The following is a 23929-nucleotide window of genomic DNA, read 5'->3' on the forward strand; positions in this document are numbered from 1 at the left end:
TGGAGTTTGCGGTAACGTATGCCCCAGGTTTCGGTAACATATGCCCCAGGTTTCAACTGCAGACATTGGCAGATGTACGCAAGTAGTAGGGAGGTAGCTTAAGAGACTGAGGGTTTCATCCTCCCCTCGGGGGCCAGGGGTTTGATTTGCATTGGAAAGGTGTTGCGTGGCTTGACTCCAGGTTAATCTAGCTCAAGAAACGAACCTGATTTTAAATTCTGGTAGCCTTTTTTTGGGGAAGTGCCATTGTCTTTAAAGTTTATAATGCTTCAAACAAGCAAGTAAACAAACGTTCTCTCCGTTGAAAACTCATGTTTTTTAAGAGCCTTTTTTGTTTTGTTTTGCTAGAGATGAATAAGGAACATGCAGGCCTCTTTAACAACAGCATGGTAAATTCCGGTAACTGCTCCGAATAAACACCTTCTTGGATTTACACATAAGCTGGCAAACTTCTCTGTTTCAGGAGTAAGCCTTTCTGTAAATGTGAACTCTACTGTAGCATTTTAGAATTTTATTTTCGCACCCCCCTCCCGTTTGGGACATTAAGGCGGAGATCCTTACATCAGCATATAGGATGCTGGCGACCGGTTCATTACAACAGGGCTGAGACATCCCATTCCTGTACAGGCAAGGGTTTTTTTTTTGGGGGGGGGGGGGAAGGGAAATTATAGCCCTGAACTTAATGATAGAAAACGAATGTCTTTTTTCAGCAGTTGGTTTCCATTTTTTTAATTATTATTTTTGCAAGTTGTGAGTTGACTTCGTTTGTACACAACCATTGACAAATATTTTTTTAAAACTGTTACAAAGGAAAATAAAGGCTGTGTTCAAAAAAATCTTTTACATTTTGACTCCGTTTTACTACGGTTGCCCCTAAAAAACAAAGCACGCAACGTTGTGGGATAATTGGTGTCTCTGTAAAAGCTGTGTGTCCGAAGTGTGCTTTGTGACATGCAGGGGTCACCACTTAGCAGTGCCCTTGATCAAGCAATGAGCACACATATGACCTTGGGTAAAAATAAAGGTCCCTTGTGCAAGCACCAGGTCATTCCTGACCCTTGGGGTGATGTCACATCCCGACGTTTACCAGGCAGACTGTGTTTACGGGGTGGTTTGCCGTTGCCTTCCCCAGTCGTCTACACTTTACCCCTATCAAGCTGGCTACTCATTTTTCCGACCTCAGAAGGATGGAAGGCTGAGTTGACCTTGAGCAATTTACCTGAAACTGAACTCAGGTTGTGAGCAGAGCTTTTGGCTGCAAATACTGCAGCTTACCGCTCTGCACCATGGGGCCTCTCCTTGGACCATGCTTATTTTTGCATGTTCTCTTTGGGTTCACCAGTTGTTGCAGGGCCGTTCTTGCTCTTTCCGGTTTGGTCTGAAGGAGGAGCCCTTCACTATGGGATGAAATGTCTTTCGCAAGCTGGCCCACCTTCCTCCAGTAGCCGGGGCAATCCCGATGGATATGGAAGGAGAACAGGAGTGCATGGTAAGCAGTTCTCACATCTGGGAAATAACGTAGAACTTCAAGAGAATGTTGCAACCAGGGCCAGTCCAACCATATGGGGGGGCCTTCCGATAGCCATTGGTTATACATGGCATAACACCATTATAGAAAATATAAAAGGAAGTATTTCTTCACACAATGCATAGTTAAAATGTGGAACTCCCTACCACAATGTGTGGTGATGGCTGCCAACTTGGAAGGCTTGAAGAGAGGAGTGGACACTTTCATGGAGGAGAGGGCTGTCCATGGCTACTAGTCAAAATGGATACTAGTCATGATGCATACATATTCTCTCCAGTCTCAGAGGAGCGTGTCTATTATAGTAGGTGCTGTGGAACACAGGCAGGAGAAATGCTGCTGCAGTCATCTTGCTTGTGGGCTTCCCAGAGGCACCTGGTTGGCCACTGTGTGAACAGACTGCTGGACTTGATGGGCCTTGGTCTGATCCAGCAGGGCTCTTCTTATGTAGATGAAAAGGAGCAAAGAAACAGTATTAAAAACGAAATGGAGAAAATGCAAGTAGTATCCATGCCAAATCATGGGCTGATTAATTTGCTCATTTATTCTTTAGTATAGAGACTGCCCTGTTTGCCCAATGCAGAAACAAGGCATTTTACACATGAAGGCATATATTACATTGGATGATAAACTGAAGATGGTATACCAATCTATTTGGGGGCACTGCTTCAATATTTTTTTGGGGGGGAGGGGGAATGCGCATGTTACTTTCCCCAAGGGAAAAGAAAGTAGTCCTTTGCGAAGCAGCAAACCCCGGTGGTGAAATCAAGCTGTTGTTTGGCAGGGGAAAGGCTTAGAAGCTAAACAATTATAAAACAAGATCTTAAATGAGGATTGGCCTTTAGTGTTTAAGGACGCAAATCATAAATGTTCGCCTCGCTTCTTCCAGATACCCTTTAACAGTACTTTTTCCTTGCCAGGCTGTTTCCACTGGTTAGAAATCCATAAATTTAGACAAGCTTTCTTATTGGCAAGGTGTAATCAATGCCTTCGACTCAGCTGAAATGCAAGGGAGATACAATAACATTATTGTAGAACACAAATGCCCATTTTGTCCAGATCAAATAGACTCCCTAGCCCACATTGTTTCGGCACGTCCACAAAATAATATGGCACGAAATAAATATATCCCTCCCTGGATAAAACAGCTAATGACACCTGAGAAGCGGATGCTGCATTATCTGCTGTCGAGTAGATCAGTGAATTGCGTGGCAACTTTTCTGTATATAGTGTCAAGAAAAAAATTAATTTTCATCTCCCCCCTTTTTTAAAAGTGTGACATGGTGGATGAACAGCCAACGGCTGTTAAATCTAGGGAAGTGTAAGAAGCTGAACAAGGAGGACATGCAGGAAGAGCTTAGTACTGCTCTCCTATCCAGACGCTTTTCTCTTTCCGTATCTCCCTCGGAGCCCACGTGCCAAAGTGGCAGCAGGGGCCAGCAGAGGGCAACGCCAAGCATGGGCGTGCCCATGCTCTTCCTCCCAGGCTGGACTGTACCTAGGCTGGTGGGCACGGCTGTGCTCATGTTTCTCCTTGCTGTTTCCATCATGCTAGGGCTGGCACAGGGCATAGCTGGGATACGCCATGCTCGCCCTGGCTGGCCTCACCGTGGGCAAAGGGCAAAGCTGAGTGCTGCTCTCCAGCGTGGTGTAGTGGTTAGGACTCTAATCTAGAGCAGGGCTTCTTAAACTTTTCCCACTCGCGACCCCTTTCCACCTGAGAAATTTTTATGCGACCCCGGGTATATAGGTATATAAAATAGGTGTACTAATCAAACATATACTGATAATAAATCAAATTTTTCGTGACCCCCCATGTTCAGTTGCGCGACCCCATATGGGGTCACGACCCACAGTTTAAGAAGCTTTGATGTAGAGAACCAGGTATGATTCCCCCACTCCTCCACATGAGCAGCGGACTCTAATCTGGTGAACTGGGTTTGATTTCCCCAGTCCTATATATGAAGCCAGCTGGGTGACCTTGGGCCAGTCATAGTTCTCTCCGAGTTCTCTCAGCCCCACCTATCTCACAGGGTGTCTGTTGTGGGGAGGGGAAGGGGAGGTGATTGTAAGCCGGTTTGAGACTCCTTAAAAGTAGAGAAAAGTGGGGTATAAAAACCAACTCTTCTTCTTTGCTTAATTTATTCCCCACGTTTCTCCCCAACTGCGGCCCAAAGTGACTTGCATCATTTTCCTGGCTCCGTGTTTATCCTCACAACAATCCTGTGAGGTAGATTAGCCCGAGAGTGTGTGACTGGCCCAAGGTCACCCAGCAAAGCAGGGGATTAGAGCCTGAGTCTCCCAAATTCTGGACCGACACCTTAACCACTGTCTAACCACTGTTAATGTACCACCGACAGACCCCTGGCTGTCCTGGTGTATTAACTGATCCCCAGACAACAGAGATCAGTGTTGAGCAAGCACATAATCAGACCCCCTGAAGCAAATAGCATTATATCCCACTAACTCCCCACCTAGGTTTGCTAGGTCCCCCCCTGGCCACTGGCAGAGGGATGGGGATTGGTTGCCAGCTCCAGGTTAGGAAACTCTGGGAGATTTGGGGGTGGAGCCTGGAGAGGACAGGGACCTCGGAGGTTTACAATGCTAAAAAGTCCACCCTCCAAAGCAGCCTGTTTCTCCAGGGGAACTGATCTCTGTCGCCTGGGGATCAGTTGTAATAGTCGGAGATCTCCAGCCACCACCTGGAGGTTGGCAACCCTAGATGTGTCCCTTCTCCACTGGCTGAGATGAGCACCCTAGCTGGGCATTGCCATGCTCTGACAGCAGCGGGCCATCCCGGCTCATGACGGCAGGTAGGGATTTTCGGGCAGCAGCCCGCAGATAGGGTTGCTTGCTCTGAGACGGGAACTACCTGGAGATTTGGGGGGTGGAGCCTGAGGAGGGTGGGGTTTGGGGAGGGGAGGGACTTCAATGCCATACAGTCCAATGGCCAAAGCGGCCATTTTTCTCCAGGGGAACTGATCTGTATCTGCTGGAGATCAGTTGTAATAGCGGGAGATCTCCAGCTACTACCTGGAGGTTGTAAAAAGAATAATACCAAGCTCAAAGTATTCAAATTGAAATTTATATTCTAACAGTGCATAAGTGAAAGCCGAAAATCAAAGGAAACTTACTAATATAAACATCATGCAAGGAACAAAATTAACACAAAGTAGCTGTATGCAAACGCTACAAATTTTGCAAGGTGACAATGTCACAGAGTAACAAGGTACGTATAAATAACAATTATATTAAAATCTTATTGCTTTTCAGAGTCATTATTAGTAAGTTTTTAGTGTTAGAAACTTATTAGTAAGTTTCCTTTGATTTTCGGTTTTCACTTATGCACCGTTAGAATATAAATTTCAATTTGAATACTTTGAGCTTGGTATTATTCTTTCTACAGGTAGTCTAATTAACACCAGCGCATCTTTTGGTTTAAGTACCTGGAGGTTGGCAACCCTAACCACTGCGCTCCAGGGCTTTCAAATGGGAAAGCCGCGGCCACGTGGGGCGCCAGAGACATGGAGCCGACTTCGCTCCACTAACGTCCGAGAGCCGTCCGCCTACCCCAGCCCCCCCGCCCCTTCCTAACTCTACGACTGCCCTCGGTGGCCTTTCGGGAACTGTAGTCCCGCCGCGCTCGTTTAATCCCCTTTCCTTGAAAGGCCCTGCGGGGCGAGCCCTCGTCGGTCGGGACTACAACTCCCGCCGGGCCGCGCGGCGCCCAGGAAACGCGGGGCCGCCGTGACGACGCGGCGGCCCTCTCCCCCCCGCCCCCTCGTGGGACTTGTAGTCCCGCTCCCCGCGACCGCCGCGAGAGCCGGGCGGGAGCGGAACTACACTTCCCAGCAGCCCGCGGCGCTGGGCGGGGGGGAGGCGGAGGAGGAGAAGAAAGAGACAACATGGCGGCGGCGTCGCTCCCTCAGCAGAGCCGGGCGCTGTGAGGGGAGGCGGCCTGCGGGCGCGCCGGGGCCCGGGGGGGAGATGGGGGTCCAGGGCTTCCAGGAGTTCGTGGAGAAGCGCTGCCCGGGCGCCGTGGTGCCGGTGGACCTGCTCAAGCTGGCGCGGGCCGTGGCGGGGCGCGGGGGCGGGCCGGCCTACTGCGCCGCCTTCCCCCCGGCCGCCGGCTACGGGCCCGCGCCGGGCCTGGCCTCCGCGGCGGCGGGGGGTGGCCCGTACCCGCACGCCCAGCACGGCCCGGGCCTGCCCCCCCACGCCGCCCCCTGCCCCGCCCGCCTGCTGGTGGACGCCGACTCGGCCCTGCAGCGCCTCTACGGCGGCTACCAGACGGACTGGGTGTGCGGGGGCCAGTGGAACGCCATGGTGGGCTACCTGGCCGCCCTCTCGCAGGCCTGCCTCTACCAGGGCGGGCTGGAGCTGGCCGTCATCTTCAACGGCGGGCTGGGCAAGGAGCGGCTGCCCGAGTGGGGCCGCAGGGCCCAGGCCGAGAGGCAGACGGCCCAGCTCATCGCCGGGCACGTGGGCAACAAGGGGACCCCGCCGCCCCGCGCCTGGTTCCTGCCCCCCGCCTGCCTGGGGCACTGCATCCGCCTGGCCATGACTCGGTTCCGGGTGAAGGTAAGGCCCGGCCCGAACCCCTGGGGCGCGCTTGCGCGGGGGTGTCCGGTCACCCTTGCTTCCTTCGCCGCCGTTCGGAGGGTGCCGCCGTTCAATTTCAATGTGTTACGGTCCTTGACCGGCAAAGCAGACATGCAAGGAATGGGCGCCACCGTTCGAACCTCTGGAACGCGCTTTGTTGCGTTGCGCAGAGGTCTCTGGCAGCCTTGCTTCCTTCGCCGCCATTCGGAGGGTGCCACCGTTCAGTTCAGTTTCAATTTATTACGGTCCTTGACCGGCAAAGCAAACATGCAAGGAATGGGCGCCACCGTTCAAACCTCTGGAACGCGCTTTGTTGCGTTGCGCAGAAGGTCTCCGGCAGCCTTGCTTCCTTCTCCGCCGTTCAGAGTGTGCCACCGTTCAATTTCAATGTATTACGGTCCTTGACCAACAAGGCAAACGTTCAAGAAATGGGCGCCACCGTTCGAACCTCTGGAACGCACTTTGTTGCGTTGCGCAGAGGACTCTGGCAGCCTTGCTTCCTTCGCCGCCATTCGGAGGGTGCCACCGTTCAGTTCAATTTCAATTTATTACGGTCCTTGACCGGCAAAGCAAACATGCAAGGAATGGGCGCCACCGTTCGAACCTCTGGAACGCGCTTTGTTGCGTTGCGCAGAAGGTCTCCGGCAGCCTTGCTTCCTTCTCCGCCGTTCAGAGGGTGCCACCGTTCAATTTCAATGTATTACGGTCCTTGACCAACAAGGCAAACGTTCAAGAAATGGGCGCCACCGTTCGAACCTCTGGAACGCACTTTGTTGCGTTGCGCAGAGGACTCTGGCAGCCTTGCTTCCTTCACCGCCATTCGGAGGGTGCCACCGTTCAGTTCAATTTCAATTTATTACGGTCCTTGGCCGGCAAAGCAAACATGCAAGGAATGGGCGCCACCATTCGAACCTCTGGAATGCACTTTGTTGCATTGCGCAGAGGTCTCCGGCACCCTTTCTTCCTTTGCGTCAGGCGGACCGTTCTCCAGATTAGGCTCCACCACTCATGTGTAGGAGTGGGAAAACCAACCAGGTTCACCAGAAGGAGAAGAAGAGTTGGTCTTTGTACGCCAACTTTCTCTACCGCGTAAGGAAGAATCAAACCGGCTTACAATCACCCTCCCTTCCCCTCCCCGCAACAAACACCCTGTGAGGTAGGTGGGGCTCAGAGAGCTGTGACTAGCCCAAGGTCACCCAGCTGGGTTCGTGTGGAGGAGTGGGGAAACAAATCCAGTTCACCAGATTATACTCCGCCGCTCATGTGGAAGACTGGGGAATTGAACCCGGTTCTCCAGATTAGACTCCACCACTCGTGTGTAGGAGTGGGGAAACCAACCCGGTTCGCCATGTGGAGGAGTGGGGAATCAAACACGGTTCTCCAGATCAGAATCCACCGTTCCAAACCACCGCTCTTAACCACTACACCATGCTGACTCCTATCTCTGGTGACCTGTCGCTTGCTGACTTCCAACCGTGGTGCTGAATGATATCGCCCTCTTTCAGAATTGCTTATCCACCCCAATTAGCAATCCTGGTGTCTCCCTTTATGCCAAGACTCTGTTCCTATGAATTTCTCAAACCCCCGTTCCTCACATGGAGTGTGGAGACGGTTCAACACCCAAGTGGAGCCAAATTGGCAGAGGGGGCCAGCATGGTTTGGGCCAGTTATTGCCTCTCGCTACACCTGCCGTGCCGCTCTCTGGGTCTGGAGCATACTGCAGAGATGCTGCATCTTGCTTTGGGAGAATGCAGCATGAGAGGAAGCATAGCTCCCCTCGCTCCAGCTGTGTCCACAGCTGGATTCCGAGACAGGCTTGGAGCCTGCAGGGTAGCACTGGAGTCACCAAAATCCATTTGGGAGTTCGTTGGTAGTAGCAGCATGACCGGAATGGGGGCTGACACTTGTACCTGGTACCTGCCATAGAATCATAGAGTTGAAAGGGGCCTACATGCTATCTAGTCCAACTCTCTGCTCAATGCAGGATCAGCCTACAGCATCCCTGACAAGTGCTTGTCCAGCCTCTGCTTAAAGACTGCCAGGGAGGGGGAGCTCACCACCTCCCTAGGTAGCTGATTCCACTGTCGAACAACTTGTATGGTAAAAAATTTATTTCCTAATATCCAGCCGGTACCTTTGTGCTTGCAATTTAAACCCATTATTACGAGTCCTGTCCTCTGCTGTCAACAGGAACAGATCCCTGCCCTCCTCTAAGTGACAGCCATGTAGGTTCCCAGTCTGAGAGCCCATTTTCAGTGGGTGCACACACCTCACTGGGGAACCGGGTTTGATTCCCCACTCCCCCACATGAGTGGCAGACTCTAATCTGGAGAACTGGGTTGGTTTCTCTACTCCACATGAAGCCAGCTGGGTGACCTTGGGCTAGTCTCAGCTCTCTCAGAATCTCAGCCCCACCTATCTCACAAGGTGACTGTTGTGGGGAGGGGAAGGGAAAGCGATTGTAAGCCGGTTTGAGTTTCCTTAAAAGGTAGAGAAAATTGGGGTATAAAACCCAATTCTTCTTTTAGTCTGCACGGCATATTTTAGTCAATTATGGCTGGGGGGGGAAATCAGCATTATAGAACCTTCCGTTTTGTTGACTGCAATCAATTGCTAAGTAGAAAGCAAAGGGGTTTTTTGCCTCTCTTTTTATGCATGCTGAAAAGAGCAGCAGGATGGTGAGGTCAGGTCAGCTGGTGGAGGCGATAGCTCTATGGTTCTGACCCTTGGCTTGTTACTCACTCCAGTATCCCCCCCCCCTGGTTGCTAGTCTGTGTCTCCTGTCTGCGGCCCTCTTAGGCTGTTGCTCATGGTCCTGGCTTTGATACTGGTGAGCTTATCACTGGACTTCCTGTTTCCTGTTACGTGACTTCCTGTCACATGCTTGCCGCCGATTGGTCCCGCAGTCAGTAGGTCCCAGGTCTGGAAGCCATGAAGACCATTGCTATAGAGGCCAAAGCAGTGGATTGTTGGGAAGGAAGTGCATGAATAAGCTTGTCCTTTGTGAGTTGGTGTCATGCGGCAGCTAGGAGTCAAGAATTCCCCAGTCCAAACCTCGCGTTGGTCTCAGATTATCTAGGTAGCATTAGGCTGTTCTTTCAGCCCCATCAGGCACAGCGTCAGTTGCAGAAGTGAGCCTTTGCCAACAGAAGACTGCGCTGTAATACCTTTGTCGGCCTTGAAGGCTCTTGAGTTTCTGCTACAGTAAAACATACCCCATGGCTGGTCTGGTCTCTTACTTTGAAGCACAGTTGTTCATTTGTTTTAATTAGTCGATTTTTATCCTTCTCTTGGAGGAGGTGCTCTGTGACCTCCCATGCCAAGGATCAACCAGGTCCCTGTCAGCGCTGCTTCTTTCTCTCTCTGACGTGCCCTCCAGTTGGTCTTCTCCAAGAGGGGCCGTGGCTCAGTGGTAGAGCATCTGCTTGGCTTGCAAAAGGTCCCAGGTTCAATCCCCTGCATCTCCAGTTAAAGGGCCTAGGCAAGTAGGTGATGTGAAAGACCTGCCTGAGACCCTGGAGAGCCGCTGCCCGTCTGAGTAGACAATACTGACTTTGATGGACCCAAGGGTCTGATTCAGTATAAGGCAGCTTCATGTGTGTCCAAGAGTTGTGTGTGTTGGGATAAAGCAAGTAAAGGCAAGTGTGAAAGCCACTGTACATTCACTTTCATGATTCCTGAGTCCCTCTCATTCAGTTTTTACAAGCATGGATGAACAAGCCTTTTCACATTTGAGAATTGCAGTGCTGTAGAATAAATACAGGACATCTGCTGTGGCTCAGTGGTAGAGCATCTGCTTGGCATGCAGAAGGTCCCAGGTTCAATCCCCAGCATCTCCAGTTAAAGGGACTAGGCAAGCAGGTGATGTGAAAGACCTCTGCCTGAGACCCTGGAGAGCCGCTGCCAGTCTGAGTAGACAATACTGTCTTCGATGAACCAAGGTTCTGATTCAGTATAAGGCAGCTTCACGTGTTCATGTGTGTGAGCTGGAGCCTGGTATTTGCAGGATGTCATAAAATGCAATACAAAATGTTGCTATTTATGAAAAGCACATAAATTAGTCATGGCCATGGGTACGGAACAAGTTGTCCATCTCCTGCGTGGAACCTGGAGTAGGTTGCTGCCTCTCGTGAAGAAAAGCTATGCCAGGCATTGACAAGATTTTCTTTGCCTCTGGGAGCCAGCCCAAAAATTAGGAACCAGACTCCTTTTCCAGCCTTCCGGGTTTTGTATTTTAATTACCATATTTTCTAATTATTGCTACCACAAAACCTCATCCTAAACGCTTCACAGCTTGTTGTAATTTTATTAAAGCTATGACCAAGTTGTTGTAGTACATAAATAAACAAGCAAGGAACCATCAAGGACTCGGGGAGGTTACAGGATTTACCCACACTATGTCCTCCTTTCTCTGCTTCTGGCACCCCCCATATCAGCCAGCGTGGTGTAGTGGTTAAGAGGGGTGGTTTGGAGCAGTGGACTCTGATCTGGAGAACCAGGTTTGACTCCCCACTCCTCCACATGAGCGGTGGAGGCTAATCTGGTAACTGGGTTGGTTTCCCCACTCCTCCACACGAAGCGAGCTGGGTGACCTTGGGCTAGTCACAGCTCTCTCTGCCCCACCTACCTCACAGGGTGTCTGTTGTGGGGAAGGGAAGGTGATTGTAAGCCGGTTTGATTCTTCCTTAAGAGGTAGAGAAAGTCGGCATATAAAAACCAACTCTTTGTCGTCTTCATCCTCTCCCCTTTCGCTGCTTCCTTCTGTCCTTCCTCACTCAGCAACCAGTCTTTCTTTCATCTACTCTCCCCTTCACTCTTCAGTTTTGTTATTTATTTACTTCATTCATATTCTGCCTTCAAGAGAAACGGTCACCTCTGCATCAATCAGCCTGACAGTTTTGGTCAGCTCTGTCTCAGTCAACCTGACAGTTTATAAACATTAAACATCTGAGGTTGGCCATGTTGTAAATTTTAAGCATAGCCTGTTTTCCGATGTGTCATCCAGGTGTTAAAGAATAACATGGAGAGAGTTCCATATTGAACACTTAAGAACACTTAAAAACTCTTCCGCTGTTCCCAAGATAAGAGGGAAAGCTTGAGATTTCACCTTTGCATTTCAAAGCGATCCGACTTTACTGCTCTCAGCGATGATTGTCAGATGGGAGGGGAGAATCTTCCTCCTCTTCCAGAATTATCTTTTGGATCATGCTCTTGATTGGCTTATGCTTGGTTAGTGGTCCAGTTATAAGTTAGCTTATAACCATCTGGCATGAGTTTTTCCAACCATAGCCCAGTAAACACCATGAGGACCAGTAACGGGCCAGGGACCATCTTGCTGCATCTCCTGTCTGGTGCTTTGCTGCTTACGCTGATTTGAAGATCATAGAGTTGGAAGGGGCTGTACAGGCCATCTAGTCCAACTCCCTGCTTAATGCAGGATCAGCCTAGAGCATCCCTGACAAGTGCTTGTCCAGCTGCTGCTTAAAGACTGCCAGTGAGGGGAAGCTCACCACCTCCCTAGGTAGCCGGTTCCACTGTCGAACAACTCTTACTGTAGCATGATGGCTCTCTAAGTATTTGAAGGGCTGTCAATAGAGGAGGGCAGGGAGCTGTTCCTGTTCGCAGCAGAGGATAGGACTCGCAATAATGGGTTTAAATTGAGGGCAGAAAGGTACTGGCTGGATATTAGGGGGGAAATGCTACACTGAGAATTGTTCGGCAGTGGAATCAGCTACCTAGGGAGGTGGTGAGCTCCCCCTCCCTGTCAGTCTTTAAGCAGAGGCTGGACAAGCAGTTGTCAGGGATGCTCTAGGCTGATCTTGCATTGCTCAAGAACTCCATGCCCATGTATTCATACATCATGCAACAAAATGTAATTTTGATGTGAAATGTTATCTTTGTACTTCTCTTAGTGATTCTCAACAGACTCTACAATAAAATAATTGCTGGAAATATTGGGTGCCATAATGAAATTTCCAGGCCCAGCGGTAACCTGGCACCTGGGAAACTGTCAAGCCCTGAGCTGTACTATAGCGTGCATGGGTGTGCAGGTAGAGGGTCAGACTTCATATCACATTGGAGGCCTGTATTTGGAATTCCCAGTCAGGTTTTGTTTTTGTCTTCAAAAGGCAGCTGTAGAGAAGGAAAGGATGTGGCACAGGGCAGCAGTGCTTGGGAAGGGGTGAAGATAACCCTTCAGGTGCCATTTTCTGAATGAAAGTCTCCCCAGCCCCAGCTGATTTTAGCTCTGGTAAAGAAAAAAACAGATGCAGAGCAGGCAACTGTCTTTTTCCCTTTCAAGGGCTAAAAACGTAAATCAGGGAGGAGGGCTGTGGATTGAAGCTGCAGCGTTCTGGAAGGGGGGAACTCCACCCCCCACCCCCCACACTGTTTTCCAATGAGAAATCTTCTCTTCCCCAGGTGATTTTGGCTGTAGTAGAGAAAAAATGACACAATACAAATAGCTTGGAAAGAAGGTGGTTAAGGGGAGACTTGATAGAGGTCTATAAAATTATACATGGTATGGAGAGAGTGGACAGGGAGAAGCTTTTCTTCCCCTCTCCTAATACTAGAACGCAGGGTCATCTGCTGAAGCTGGAGGGTGAGAGATTCAAAGCAGATAAAAGGAAGTAATTCTTCACACAATGCATAGTTACAATGTCGGACTCCCTGCCCCAGGATGTGGTGATGGCTGCCAACTTGGAAGGCTTGAAGAGGGAAGTGTTGATGGAGGAGGAAGGGTATTCATGGCTACTAGTCCAAATGGGTACTAGTCACGATGCATCCCTGTTCTCTCCAGGATCAGATGAGCACGCCTATTATATAAGTTGCTGAGTAACACAGGCAGGATGGTGCTGCTGCAGTCGTCTGTGGGCTTCCTAGAGGCACCCAGTTGGCCCCTGTGTGAACAGACTGCTGGACTTGAGCGGCCTTGGTCTGATCCAGCAGGGCTTTCCTTATGTTCTGATGTTCTTAAATACCCTTCTTTTGGATGAGGGGAGGGGCATTTTGATAACCAAGTATAGGGGGAGGAGTTAAACTGCCCTTCCTCAGCATGGAGGCCCCAATCCACAGAGCCCCCCCCCCCATCTGCGTTTTTTGAGCCAAAAGACACATCAGGAGTTCCAATTAGAGAAATCCTAAGAATTGCCCATGGCGTGACCTAGCGAGTGCTAGATTGCAGCTGACTTCCCAGAGAACTGCCTGGACCCTCCTGCAGCCAAAGGTAAATTGGCGAGCAGAGGTTTCGAGATCAGCTAAAGGCTGAACAGACATCAAAGGCAGCTGACCTGAAACAAGTGAGCTTCAGCTACAGCCTTCTTTGGTAAATGAACAGCCCCGCTTCTCTTCTTTGTGTTATCTGCATGTGCGCAGTGCCCCTTTGAGCACATTGAGAAAAGGCCATTTTAGAAATATAAATCATTCTCCAGCCAAGTTGAAATCCCGCTGATTTCAGCAACTCAAGTCCCTCCACTTGAAATCAGCAGGACTTAAATGTTTTTAAACAAGGAACCTAAAAGTTGAGCTGAAAATTATAACAATATATTTTATTGTTGTTTGATGATACACACATCCATACGACATTGGAAATACGTTATAAGACCTCTACATGAGCCAATTTAAATGGAGAAAATTCCATGTTTTACAACACGTGACAACGGGCCACACAGTATAAAAGGTTATCACTTTACAGCATACCTTTATATGAATATGTATTTCTAAAATAGGTAAATGTATATATGACCACTGAAGAAGGCCTCATAGGTAGGGTTGCCAACTTCCAGGTACTAGCCTGAGATCTCCCGCTGTTACAACTGATCTCCAGCTGATAGAGATCAGTTCCCCTGGGAGAAAATGGCCGCTTTAGCCATTGGACTCTATGGCATTGAAGTGCCCTCCCCTCAAACCCCGCCCTCCTCAGGCTCTGCCCCAAAAACCTCCCACCGGTGGCAAAGAGGGACCTGGCAACCCTACACATAGGCCAAAACACATTTGGATTATTTATTGGTCATTGACATTGATTTTTTATCATCAACTATGTTGGAAAATTAGCAACTATTTTATATATTCTTTTAATTGATCAGCCTGTACATTTAAGGCCCAGTGTTTTTAATTAAGTGTACACTGCATAATAAATAATATCAGCGTTTAGTTGTAATTTTCAGCTCATCTTTTAGGTTCTTTGTTGATTTTTTTTTTGTTAGTTCTATTCTTAAATGTTTTTAAGACATACTTCCCCCCCACCACCACCACCAAGTTAATGATCTACTGTCCACAGTGGGGAGGAATGAACCCTAAATGTTTACAAAAAAAGGATGGGGGGTAGATTAAATATTTGGGACATGTGAATGTGGAATGTTGATTAAAGGTCCATTGATTGGTGGGGGAGGGTTGTCCCAGGTTTGCTATCAAGCATATGTTTCTATGAAGGATGGAGCGTGGAGTAAATATTTGGGACATGTGAACATATTGACAGTGCATTCTCTCAGCGCAAAGCGCAATATAGTTTGGGGGAGGGAATGAAGAGGAATAATGGCTGGGCTGGAAGGAAGAGGCTCTAATTAAATTCTAGCAATATTATCTCCTAATATGTAGCTGGCTGTATTTAAAGGTACATTTATTGGGAGGGGAGTGTCCCAGGTATGATATCAAGCATATCATAATCAAATGGAATAAACATACCTATTTCCATGAGACTTAAACATGCTAGTGTGGTGTAGTGGTTAAGGGCGGAGGTTGGGAGCAGTGGACTCTGATCTGGAGAACCGGGTTTGATTCCCCTCTCCACATGAGCAGTGGAGGCTAATCTGGTGAACTGGGTTGGTTTCCCCACTCACACACAGGAAGCCAGCTGGGTGACCTTGGGCTAGTCACAGCTCTCTTCGAGCTCTCTCAGCCCCACCTACCTCACAGGGTGTCTGTTGTGGGGTGGGGAAGGAAAGGTGATTGTGAGCCTGTTTGATTCTTCCTTAAGTGGTAGAGAAAGTCGGCATATAAAAACCAACTCTTCTCCTCCTCCTCCTCTTCCTCCTCCTCCTACCATGGTTTGTTCTTTCCTAGGGTTGCCAGCTCTAGGTTGGGAAATACCTGGAGATTTTAGGGGTAGAGCCTGAGGAGGGCAGGGTTTGGGAAGAGGAAGGACTTCAGTGGGGCATAATGCCATGGAGTCCACTCCGTTTTCTCCAGGTGAACTAATCTCTGTTGCCTGGAGATCAGTTGTAATAGCGGGAGATCTCCAGCTGCCACCCGAAGTCTGGCAACCCTACTCTCCCCCCCCCCCCAAAAAAAAGTTTGTGCCCCATAGTCGGCTGGAGAGAATATTGTACTTTTAGGTGCCGGAAGTCAAAACATGTACCAATCTCTCCGTGCTCCCCTTCCTGTTATCGGTTTATGTAATTGGTTCTCAGGCTTCGCTGCAGTGAAGATTCCCTTACTCAAGAAAGAATGTTTTTGGGAAGGCCCACAGTTAAAGTATAACGATTTACACAAATGTCAAAGTTATCTTGTTTTATCCCTAAAGCGATTGATTGTTGCAGAAAACAAGGGGGAAGGCACAAATGTCCAGGCTTCATTGCTTTTGATATTTGGGAGGGGAAAAGGTATTTGAGTTTCTGATCCAGTGAAGTCGAAATCCACATATCGCCGCAGGAGACCAAGAGAGTAGCGAGGTCGCCGCTTGTCAGAAATGCCTTGCTGGATCAAACCGAGGTCCATCTAGGTCAGTCAGGGTTGCCTTCGGGCTCTCACAAGTAGCCAATAATCTCCCACTGGGGTTTATTCTTACCACTTGGTATGATAAGAACCTCTGTGTGTGAATCCATTTAGTTACCATGCTTAAAAGCCATTGATATATTGTCCAAGAATGTGGGCTAAACCTCCTTTAAAATACCTCTCGGTGCTAAAGAACCATCGTCACATCTTACGGACGCCTTGCTCACGTAGAAGGCAACACCATCCTAGTAGTCAGTCATTTATTGGTACAGATGTGTTTAAAGACTATAAAGGCAACTCTGGCTGGAATATACATACAAATTTTAGACTTTTCATTTTACAAATCCCAGCTTACTCAGTCTAAGGATGGTAATTTTTTCTCATACTGTGCTTCCATAATGACATAGAATTGTTTTATTCGGACCGCCGAAGAAGGCTTCACAGGCGAAACGCATTTGGTCCGAGCTGTGAAGGTGTTTGTATATATTGTCAGACGGTTGTAATTTTGTGGGGGTTTTTTTTTTGTTTATTTGGCATGTTCAGCACAGATACACAGAGGCTAGATCAGGGCTACATATAAGTTGAGTTTGTTCTATTGCATCAATATTAGCCGTGGGTTTTCATGTTGACTCCTTACCTTTTGGGTACCTTATTCTAGTTTTATAGGGTTAAGGTCCCCCCCCCCTATTGTGGTTGCTACGGCACATAGCCAGACATATATTTAAAAAAATTAAATATTAAAACCAGGAATTCCATGAATAAAATACACTGGAGGCTACATAAAATCCTAGGAGGACGCTACTATGTCCGTGGATAATAAGGCCGGTCATCCCAACAATGTGCGCCTAATTTTGGACGCGGCGGCACAATTTAGCAGTGTCGACAGAAACCCGTTGGATTTTCATCTGAGAACAGCTTCCTAGCCCTCTCTTGACTCCGAGTTATCTAAGACCCTGTTAGTCCGAGGTCGAATAAATTTGCCACGAATCTCTTCGTAGTAAGGGCAGCGGATGAGAATATGCTCCATGGTTTCTGCGTCCCCTACACCACGCTGGCATAATCTCTCTAAGATGGGGATTTTTCAAAAATCTACTCTCTAGGAGTGCTGAGGGGAAGGCAGAGTGTCTGGCTTGCGAGAAGGCCCTTCTGTGGCTGTTTATTTCCAAGCCTAGTAAAGGGTCTTCACACACAGACTCTTGTTTTTCTTTTGAGTCGGGGTAAGCCTTAAAAATGGACAAAACGTTAAGCTAAAATGGCATATTTGATTCAGCTGTTTTTTTTTAAAAAAAATGCCTAAAGATTTAATTATCTTTCTTGAAAGCCCTCAAAAGACACCGTGATAAGACCAGTGTGGTGTAGTGGTTAAGAGCAGTGATTTGGAGCGGTGGACTCTGATCTGGAGAACCGGTTTCGATTCCCCACTCCTCCACATGAGCGGCGGAGGCTAATCTGGTGAACTGGATTGGTTTCCCCACTCCTCCACGTGAAGCCAGCTGGGTGACCTTGGGCTAGTCACAGCTCTCTCCGAGCTCTCTCAGCCCCACCTACCTCGCAGGGTGTTTGTTGTGGGGAGGAGAAGACGATTGTAAGCCGGTTTTAGTCTCCCTTAAGAGGTAGAGAAAACCGGCGTATAAAAACCAACTCTTCTCCTTCTTCGGATCACTTTTAGGACTATTTTTTTAAAAAATCATTTCCCATAATATCTCGACAACATCAACATAGTGACAGTGTTTGAAGCACAAAAAAACCGCACAGTGGCCAAACTATATCTATAAAACACAAAATCTAAATAATTATTGTGTATTAGTGTTTTAGAAATTTATATAACAATGGTCCACAAAAGGCACTGCAGGTAAGTACAATGTTAACAAGATGATTATCTTGATTTGTGGGCTATTGTTATATAAATTTCTAAAACAATATGCAATAATTATTTAGATTTTGCGTTATATATAGTTTGGCCATTGTGCTGGGTTTTTATGCTACTAATTTCTGTATTCAGCATAGGGTTATTTTTGTAATTAACTACTGTTTGAAGCACAACAGGGTCAATGCTAAACTGTGTTCCCCGCACAGGCATCCATGTAAGCAACACATCCTAATAAAAAAATAATAAATTAAGGATTCCCTCCAAATAAATAAAATAGTCAAATCAAATTTATTTAATACAGTCCGAGACCAATAAAAATAGAATCAATACAATAATTCAAACTTCCAGAATATCAATTAACTCATGATTAAAAAAAGCATTTAAAACTGTAGAATCACAGAATTATACAATATCTTATAAAACGTATAGCTAAAAAGCCTATATATGGCTCACTCACGTTTCCTAATCTTGTAGGCTAAAAGTTATTGCTAAAAAGCCTATATATGGCTTACCCAAGATTTCCTAATCTTTTTTTTAAAATTTATATAATTGGAGGGGTACAAAAAGGAAAAAAGGGAGGGTAAAACGTTAAGAATATAAAAACAATATAGCAGTTTCCATTGATAGATAAACTCAGTCGAATATAGCCAGAAAAATAAATCAAATGTAATACACTATATCTAATTAAAAAATGATTATAGAAATGTAAATGTCATTCAAATTGTCTGTCTTTTATCTAACTGTTACACATTTAAAATATAGCATATAAAAGCCTGAAATTTTCTTAACAGATGGTTAAAAAATGTTAAATGGAATATTGCCTATAGTATATTTTTAAACTGGTCAGTACATCGTTCATTTGTTTAACTAGAAGACATATAAATATAAAATGACTCCCACTTTTCATCAAATTGTTCTATACATTCGTTAAACTTTGGATTTAATACAAACGTCATTTTAGCCATACTGGCATAGTCCAACAGTTTTTCTTTCCAGTCTTCTATTTCGGGTATGTGCCTTTGTTTCCAAGTTCTTGCCAGAATCACAGAATTATATAATATCTTATAAAACGTATAGCTAAAAAGCCTACATATGGCTCACTCACGTTTCCTAATCTTGTAGGCTAAAAGTTATTGCTAAAAAGCCTATATATGGCTTACCCAAGATTTCCTAATCTTATAGGCTATCCAACCAAATTTGGCGACCTTAAAAGTGATCTCTCGGTTCTTATCTGCTAACATTAGCGAGAGGAGAGTCCTTCTATTTTTACCGGGATGGCTGGAAATTATGGGGGTAATCAGAGTTTCCCTAATATGACTATAGATCTTACAATATGACTATAGATCTTATAAGTGAAAAAAATATATAGCTGTCCAAACGAATAATAAAGGGGGGGATAACGAGGGTGTTTGGGAACCGATAATTTGCCAGAGAATCCAGAATGGGCCTTTATATACCTTTAAAATTCTGGTTTGGAAGATTGTAAGTGGTTGTGCTCTTGGTTTTTTTTTTTTTTTAATTAATTGCCTGTGGGTTTTAGTCATTTCTAAGCTAGTTTCCATTTTGATCGTCGCTTCGGGTTTTTTTCCAGACTCTCACACTAAAATAGCATTCTGGTTATTTAGAGGAATACAGAAAGACCCGCGCATGAGATCACTTCTGTTACTTATATGTGCAGTTGCTATGCATGTTTTTTTTTAAAAAAAAAAACCTAGTCGGACTTGATCTTGACCGTTCAAATACGTTAAGAGGAAAAGTCCAGGGTGGACTTTTATTTTTGACCACCGAGGGCTGGGTTGGATGTAACGTTTCCTCATTGTTTAACTGGGGTCAAGGGACCAGGAAAGGCCTTTGGAATCAGACATTCCTCCCCCTCCCTCCTTGCCCCCCCCCTCTAATTCCCCCTCCATTTTCAAACCAGGTTTACTGCTCCATCCATACAGTGTGTTGGACGTCTAACCAGGGCTGACTTAACCAGGGCTTGCAAGCCTGCACATAATACAAACCGTTTATATGATGTCTAGAACGATCTGTTTAAAGGGAAGGGGCAGTGGCTCAGTGGTAGAGCATCTGCTTGGCACGCAGAAGGTACCATATTCAGTCCCTGTCATCCCCAGTTGAAAGGACCAGGCTGTAGGTGATGTGAAAGACCTCTGCCTGAGACCCTAGAGAACTATTGATTTTGATAGAACAAGGGTCTTTACCCGCCTCCCAGCGTGGTATCGTGGTTAGGAGCGGTGGACTCTGATCTGGAGAACCGGGTTTGATTCCCCACTCCTCCACATGAGCCGTGGAGGCTAATCTGGTGAAGCGGGTTGGTTTCCCCACTCCTCCGCATGAAGCCAGCTGGGTGACCTTAAACTAGTCACAGTTCTTTTAGAGCTCTCTCAGCCCCATCTACCTCGCAGGGTGTCTGTTGTGGGGAGGGGAAGGGAAGGTGATTGTAAGCCGGTTTGATTCTTCCTTAAGTGGTAGAGAAAGTCGGCATATAAAAACCAACACTTCCTCTTCTTCTCCCCCTCCTCCTCCTCTTCTTCCTGGTAGGTGTTCCAGACCCTGGAGGACCATCACCAGGAAGTGGTCTCCTTCTTCCGAGAGAATGGCTTCCACGGCCTGATCGCTCACGACTCGGAGTATGCCCTGTGCAACATCCCATCCTACTACAGCTCCCACGCCCTCAAGCTGAGCTGGAACGGCAAGAACCTCACCACCAACCAGTTCCTCATGCAAGAGGTGGCCAAGCAGCTAGGTCTCAAACTGGGCAGCTTCCCCATCTTCGCCGCTCTGCTAGGTAAGTGGGGACAAAGCGGTTTGGCGAGCGTAAACCTTGGGCTGGTGATCTCGCCACAGCCTGCGATTCCTTCTGTGCAGCATACTGTAGCTCGCTTCAAACCATGAATTATAGGAGGGGGACGAATGTTTGTGCCCAGGCAGGACTCGTGAGCTGAAGGGATCCAAGAGATAGCATTATGTCAAGTGAAATTGAGGCCGCAGCTGGCCGGGAACTTCTTAGGAGATGTGATAGCCACTTGTACAAGATCCCCGCGAGAGATTCCACCAGGCTCACTGCTGGAACTCACTCCGCTTGTATCTTGTCAGAACAGCACACGCAAATGAAGTAAATCTATGCAAACGCATGTAATGTAGAGAATTTCAAGTGTCGCATCATGTATTATCTGTTTGGAAGGTTCTAGATTTTGGGGTTGTGTGGAGGTGGCGGGTATAGCCCTAGAGAAAGTATCCTGCATCTTTAAAAGGTAAAGGTAGTCCCCTGTGCAAGCACGGGGTCATTCCTGACCCATGGGCAGACATCACATCCTGACTTTTACTAGGCAGGCTATGTTTACGGGGTGGTTTGCCATTGCCTTCCCCGGTTATCTACACTTTACCCCCAGCAAGCTGGGTACCCATTTTACCGACCTCGGAAGGATGGAAGACGGAGTCAACCTCAAGCCGGCTACCTGAAAGCAACTTCCGTTGGGATCGAACTCAGGTCGTCAGCAGAGCTTTTGATTGCAGTACTGCAGCTTACCGCTCTGCGCCACGGGGCTCTCCTGCATTTTAGCATATCTTATTTGCCCAGTGCCGGTGATATTAACCTGGACTGCTGCTAAACATTAGGGTTTTTTTAAAAAAAATCTTTTACCTTTGAAACTGTTGATTTCATTGCTGCTGCTTTGTCTTGCGTTTGACAACTTCCTATTAGCTTTTGCTGCAGCTTAATTTTAAAAAATGGATTTAATGTTGTGATTTTTTTTCAATGAATGGGAGTTCGGGTGCGGTCTTGGGGACAGAAAGGCAGGGCCTATCTCTGAGTAGTAGCAGGTGTGTGGCAGTGAGGGGGTTTCCCTTGTCTCAGTTGTGTTTCATCCGTCGGAATCCTGTTGCTTTTTGTCGGCGACCAGCTCCCTTACCTTGCCCTTCTTGCTCTCAGGAAACCACATCCTTCCAGACGAGGACCTGGCCGCTTTCCACTGGAGCCTGCTCGGGCCAGACCACCCACTGGCTTCACTTAAGGTAACGCTTTCGTCCCCTTCTTCTTGTCTGGAGAGGTTCACAAGACGCTGGCTTGAAGGGCGTGCCATTCTTCAGGAGAGGAGGAGGAAGCAGATTCATGTCCTGCAGAAAAAAAGGCTGGGGGGGGGGAACCCAGCCCTCCCAAAAAATTTTGCCCCCAACCCTTGGGAGTGGGTTTCCAGTGGGAAGCGAGACAACACACTGAAGTTCTGTGGCCAGCTCTGGGGAAGGAACGGGCTCTCATTTGAAGAGATGGGGTAGGGCGCAGATCCCCAACATGGTGCCTCCAGGCACCATGGCACCCACCAAGTGTTTTTTGGAAAGTGGGTGGGACCGGGTGGGTCCTTTGCTCAGCAAGGCTTCTGATTGGCCGTCAGAGATTTAATTAGCTGCGCAGGTGTTTTAAAAATGTTTTGGTAGCAGCTGCCTCTACAGCACAAGGATCTTCACTGTGTGCATGAAGTTAAGCTGCAGCAGGCCATTTTGTGGCTGCGGCCACCATGCCGTGTCAGAATTCCAAAGGTGTCTGCAGGCTCAAAAAGATGTGGGGGGAGACCCCCTGGCGTAGGGGGTAGCCGCAGCCCCGACAGTGGAAGCTGCGTTCTCGGTGGACGAAACGGGGGGGGGGGGAATGACCCAGCCTTAAAAACAAAAGTTGGGTGCCCAAGAGGCGGGTAAAATAAAATTCAGTTAAATATAAAGTATATTTATTGCAAATCACTCTTTGCATACATTAAAAACAAGCCCTTGTGGTAACAAATAACAAGGTTGGTAATCTAAGCCCACAAGCCAAACACGTTGCTGCCACCAGGCCTCCCTCGGTGGTCTAATAGGGCATATTATGCACACAAGAACCTTCGTTAACAAATAAAACTATTCTGTATCAGCCTGGGTACATATTGCAAGATTTATTCCAAATGAACTAGGTGCCTATGGTACCAGAATGTTACTGGAAGATGTTCTGAATCATAAAAGCACACATCCGAGGAATGCAGTATGAATGTTTCTTTCCGGAACGGGCTGGCATTACATTCAAAATGTGTATATCAGTCCCTATACTGTATGCATATCAGTACCAACCCTGAGGCAGGCAATAGCAGACCATCTCTGGTTGTCTCTTTGCCTTGGATGTCCCAGGCTAGCCTGATATTGTCAGGTCTCAGAAGCTAAGCAGGGTCAGCCTTGGTTAGTACCTGGACGGGCGACAGCCAAGGAAGTCCAGGGTTGTTATGCAGAGGCAGGCAATAGCAGACATTGGCATTCCTCCCCCTTTGCTAACCCCACTACGCTTTTACAACCTGACAGTCCCTTCTTTCTGAAGAGACTTTATGCTCGCCCGTTTAAATGCTGCTCCCTCAGCAGTATTAAATGGAAGATATGGAAATCTAACATACTCTGACAGACTTTGCTCATGCAATTCAAAGAAAAGACACATTATCTCATAAGATGATGGAATGCCCCCTCTTTAAACACCCCGAGACAAATGGATCACCCCCCATATTTGCGAGAATTCCTGCCCCCATAACAAGAGACAAAATAGTCCCCTTTTTGCTGATGGATAGAGATTCAAATATAACACGGGCCATGGCCAAATATATCTCCATCATATTTTCCGCTAATAAATAACTGCTCAGGACCTATGGGTCATAGGAGCAAAGAAGAATAAAAAAAAGAATAGCAAACCATCCCTGGTCATCTCTTGCCTAGACCTGGATGGCCCACAGAGGCAGGCAATGGCAAACCACCTCTGTTTGTCTCTGCCCTGACCTGGATGGCCCAGGCTAGCCCGACCTTGTCAGATTTCGGACACTAAGCAGGGTTGGCCCTGGTCAGTACTTGAATGGGAGACCGCCAAGGAAGTCCACCACCTCTGAACATCTCTTGCTTCGAAGACTTCAAAGGGCCACCATAAGTCGGCTGTGGTTTGATAGCACTTCCCACCACCACACTGGTAAATGTGTATACTGCAAAGAGATTTTGCATCTTCAGATGCATGCTGGTAATGTGCTGGGATTATGGTTTTTCCTGCACGTGTCCGCCGCGTATCCCCACGAACTTGGGAGATGCGCATCTCCCCTGGGTTCTTCATGTGTTTACTAGAGCAAACAGCCATTGAACCGGCACGCTCACGCCTGTGCAATGTATGGCGTAGTTGCCGCTGCTTGTTGCCCCCACCTCGGGCTTTTCTAAAGTGCCGCAGTGCC

At 47.6% G+C, this 23929-nt stretch overlaps 1 protein-coding gene across 1 annotated transcript in view; it reads left to right on the top strand.

The window, feature by feature from the left end:
* The first annotated feature begins 5512 nt into the window (after nt 1–5512).
* Nucleotides 5513–23929, top strand: part of FAM120C (family with sequence similarity 120C) — a 37106-nt gene continuing 18689 nt past the window's right edge. Inside the window, exons 1-3 of the mRNA XM_056867388.1 lie at nt 5513–6106; nt 20253–20499; nt 21643–21725. Of these exons, the coding sequence (XP_056723366.1) occupies nt 5513–6106; nt 20253–20499; nt 21643–21725 (924 nt within the window). The remainder of the gene's footprint in view (nt 6107–20252; nt 20500–21642; nt 21726–23929) is intronic.

Source organism: Euleptes europaea, chromosome 1, assembly GCF_029931775.1.
Source record: "Euleptes europaea isolate rEulEur1 chromosome 1, rEulEur1.hap1, whole genome shotgun sequence".
NCBI classification, from domain to species: Eukaryota; Metazoa; Chordata; class Lepidosauria; order Squamata; family Sphaerodactylidae; genus Euleptes; species Euleptes europaea.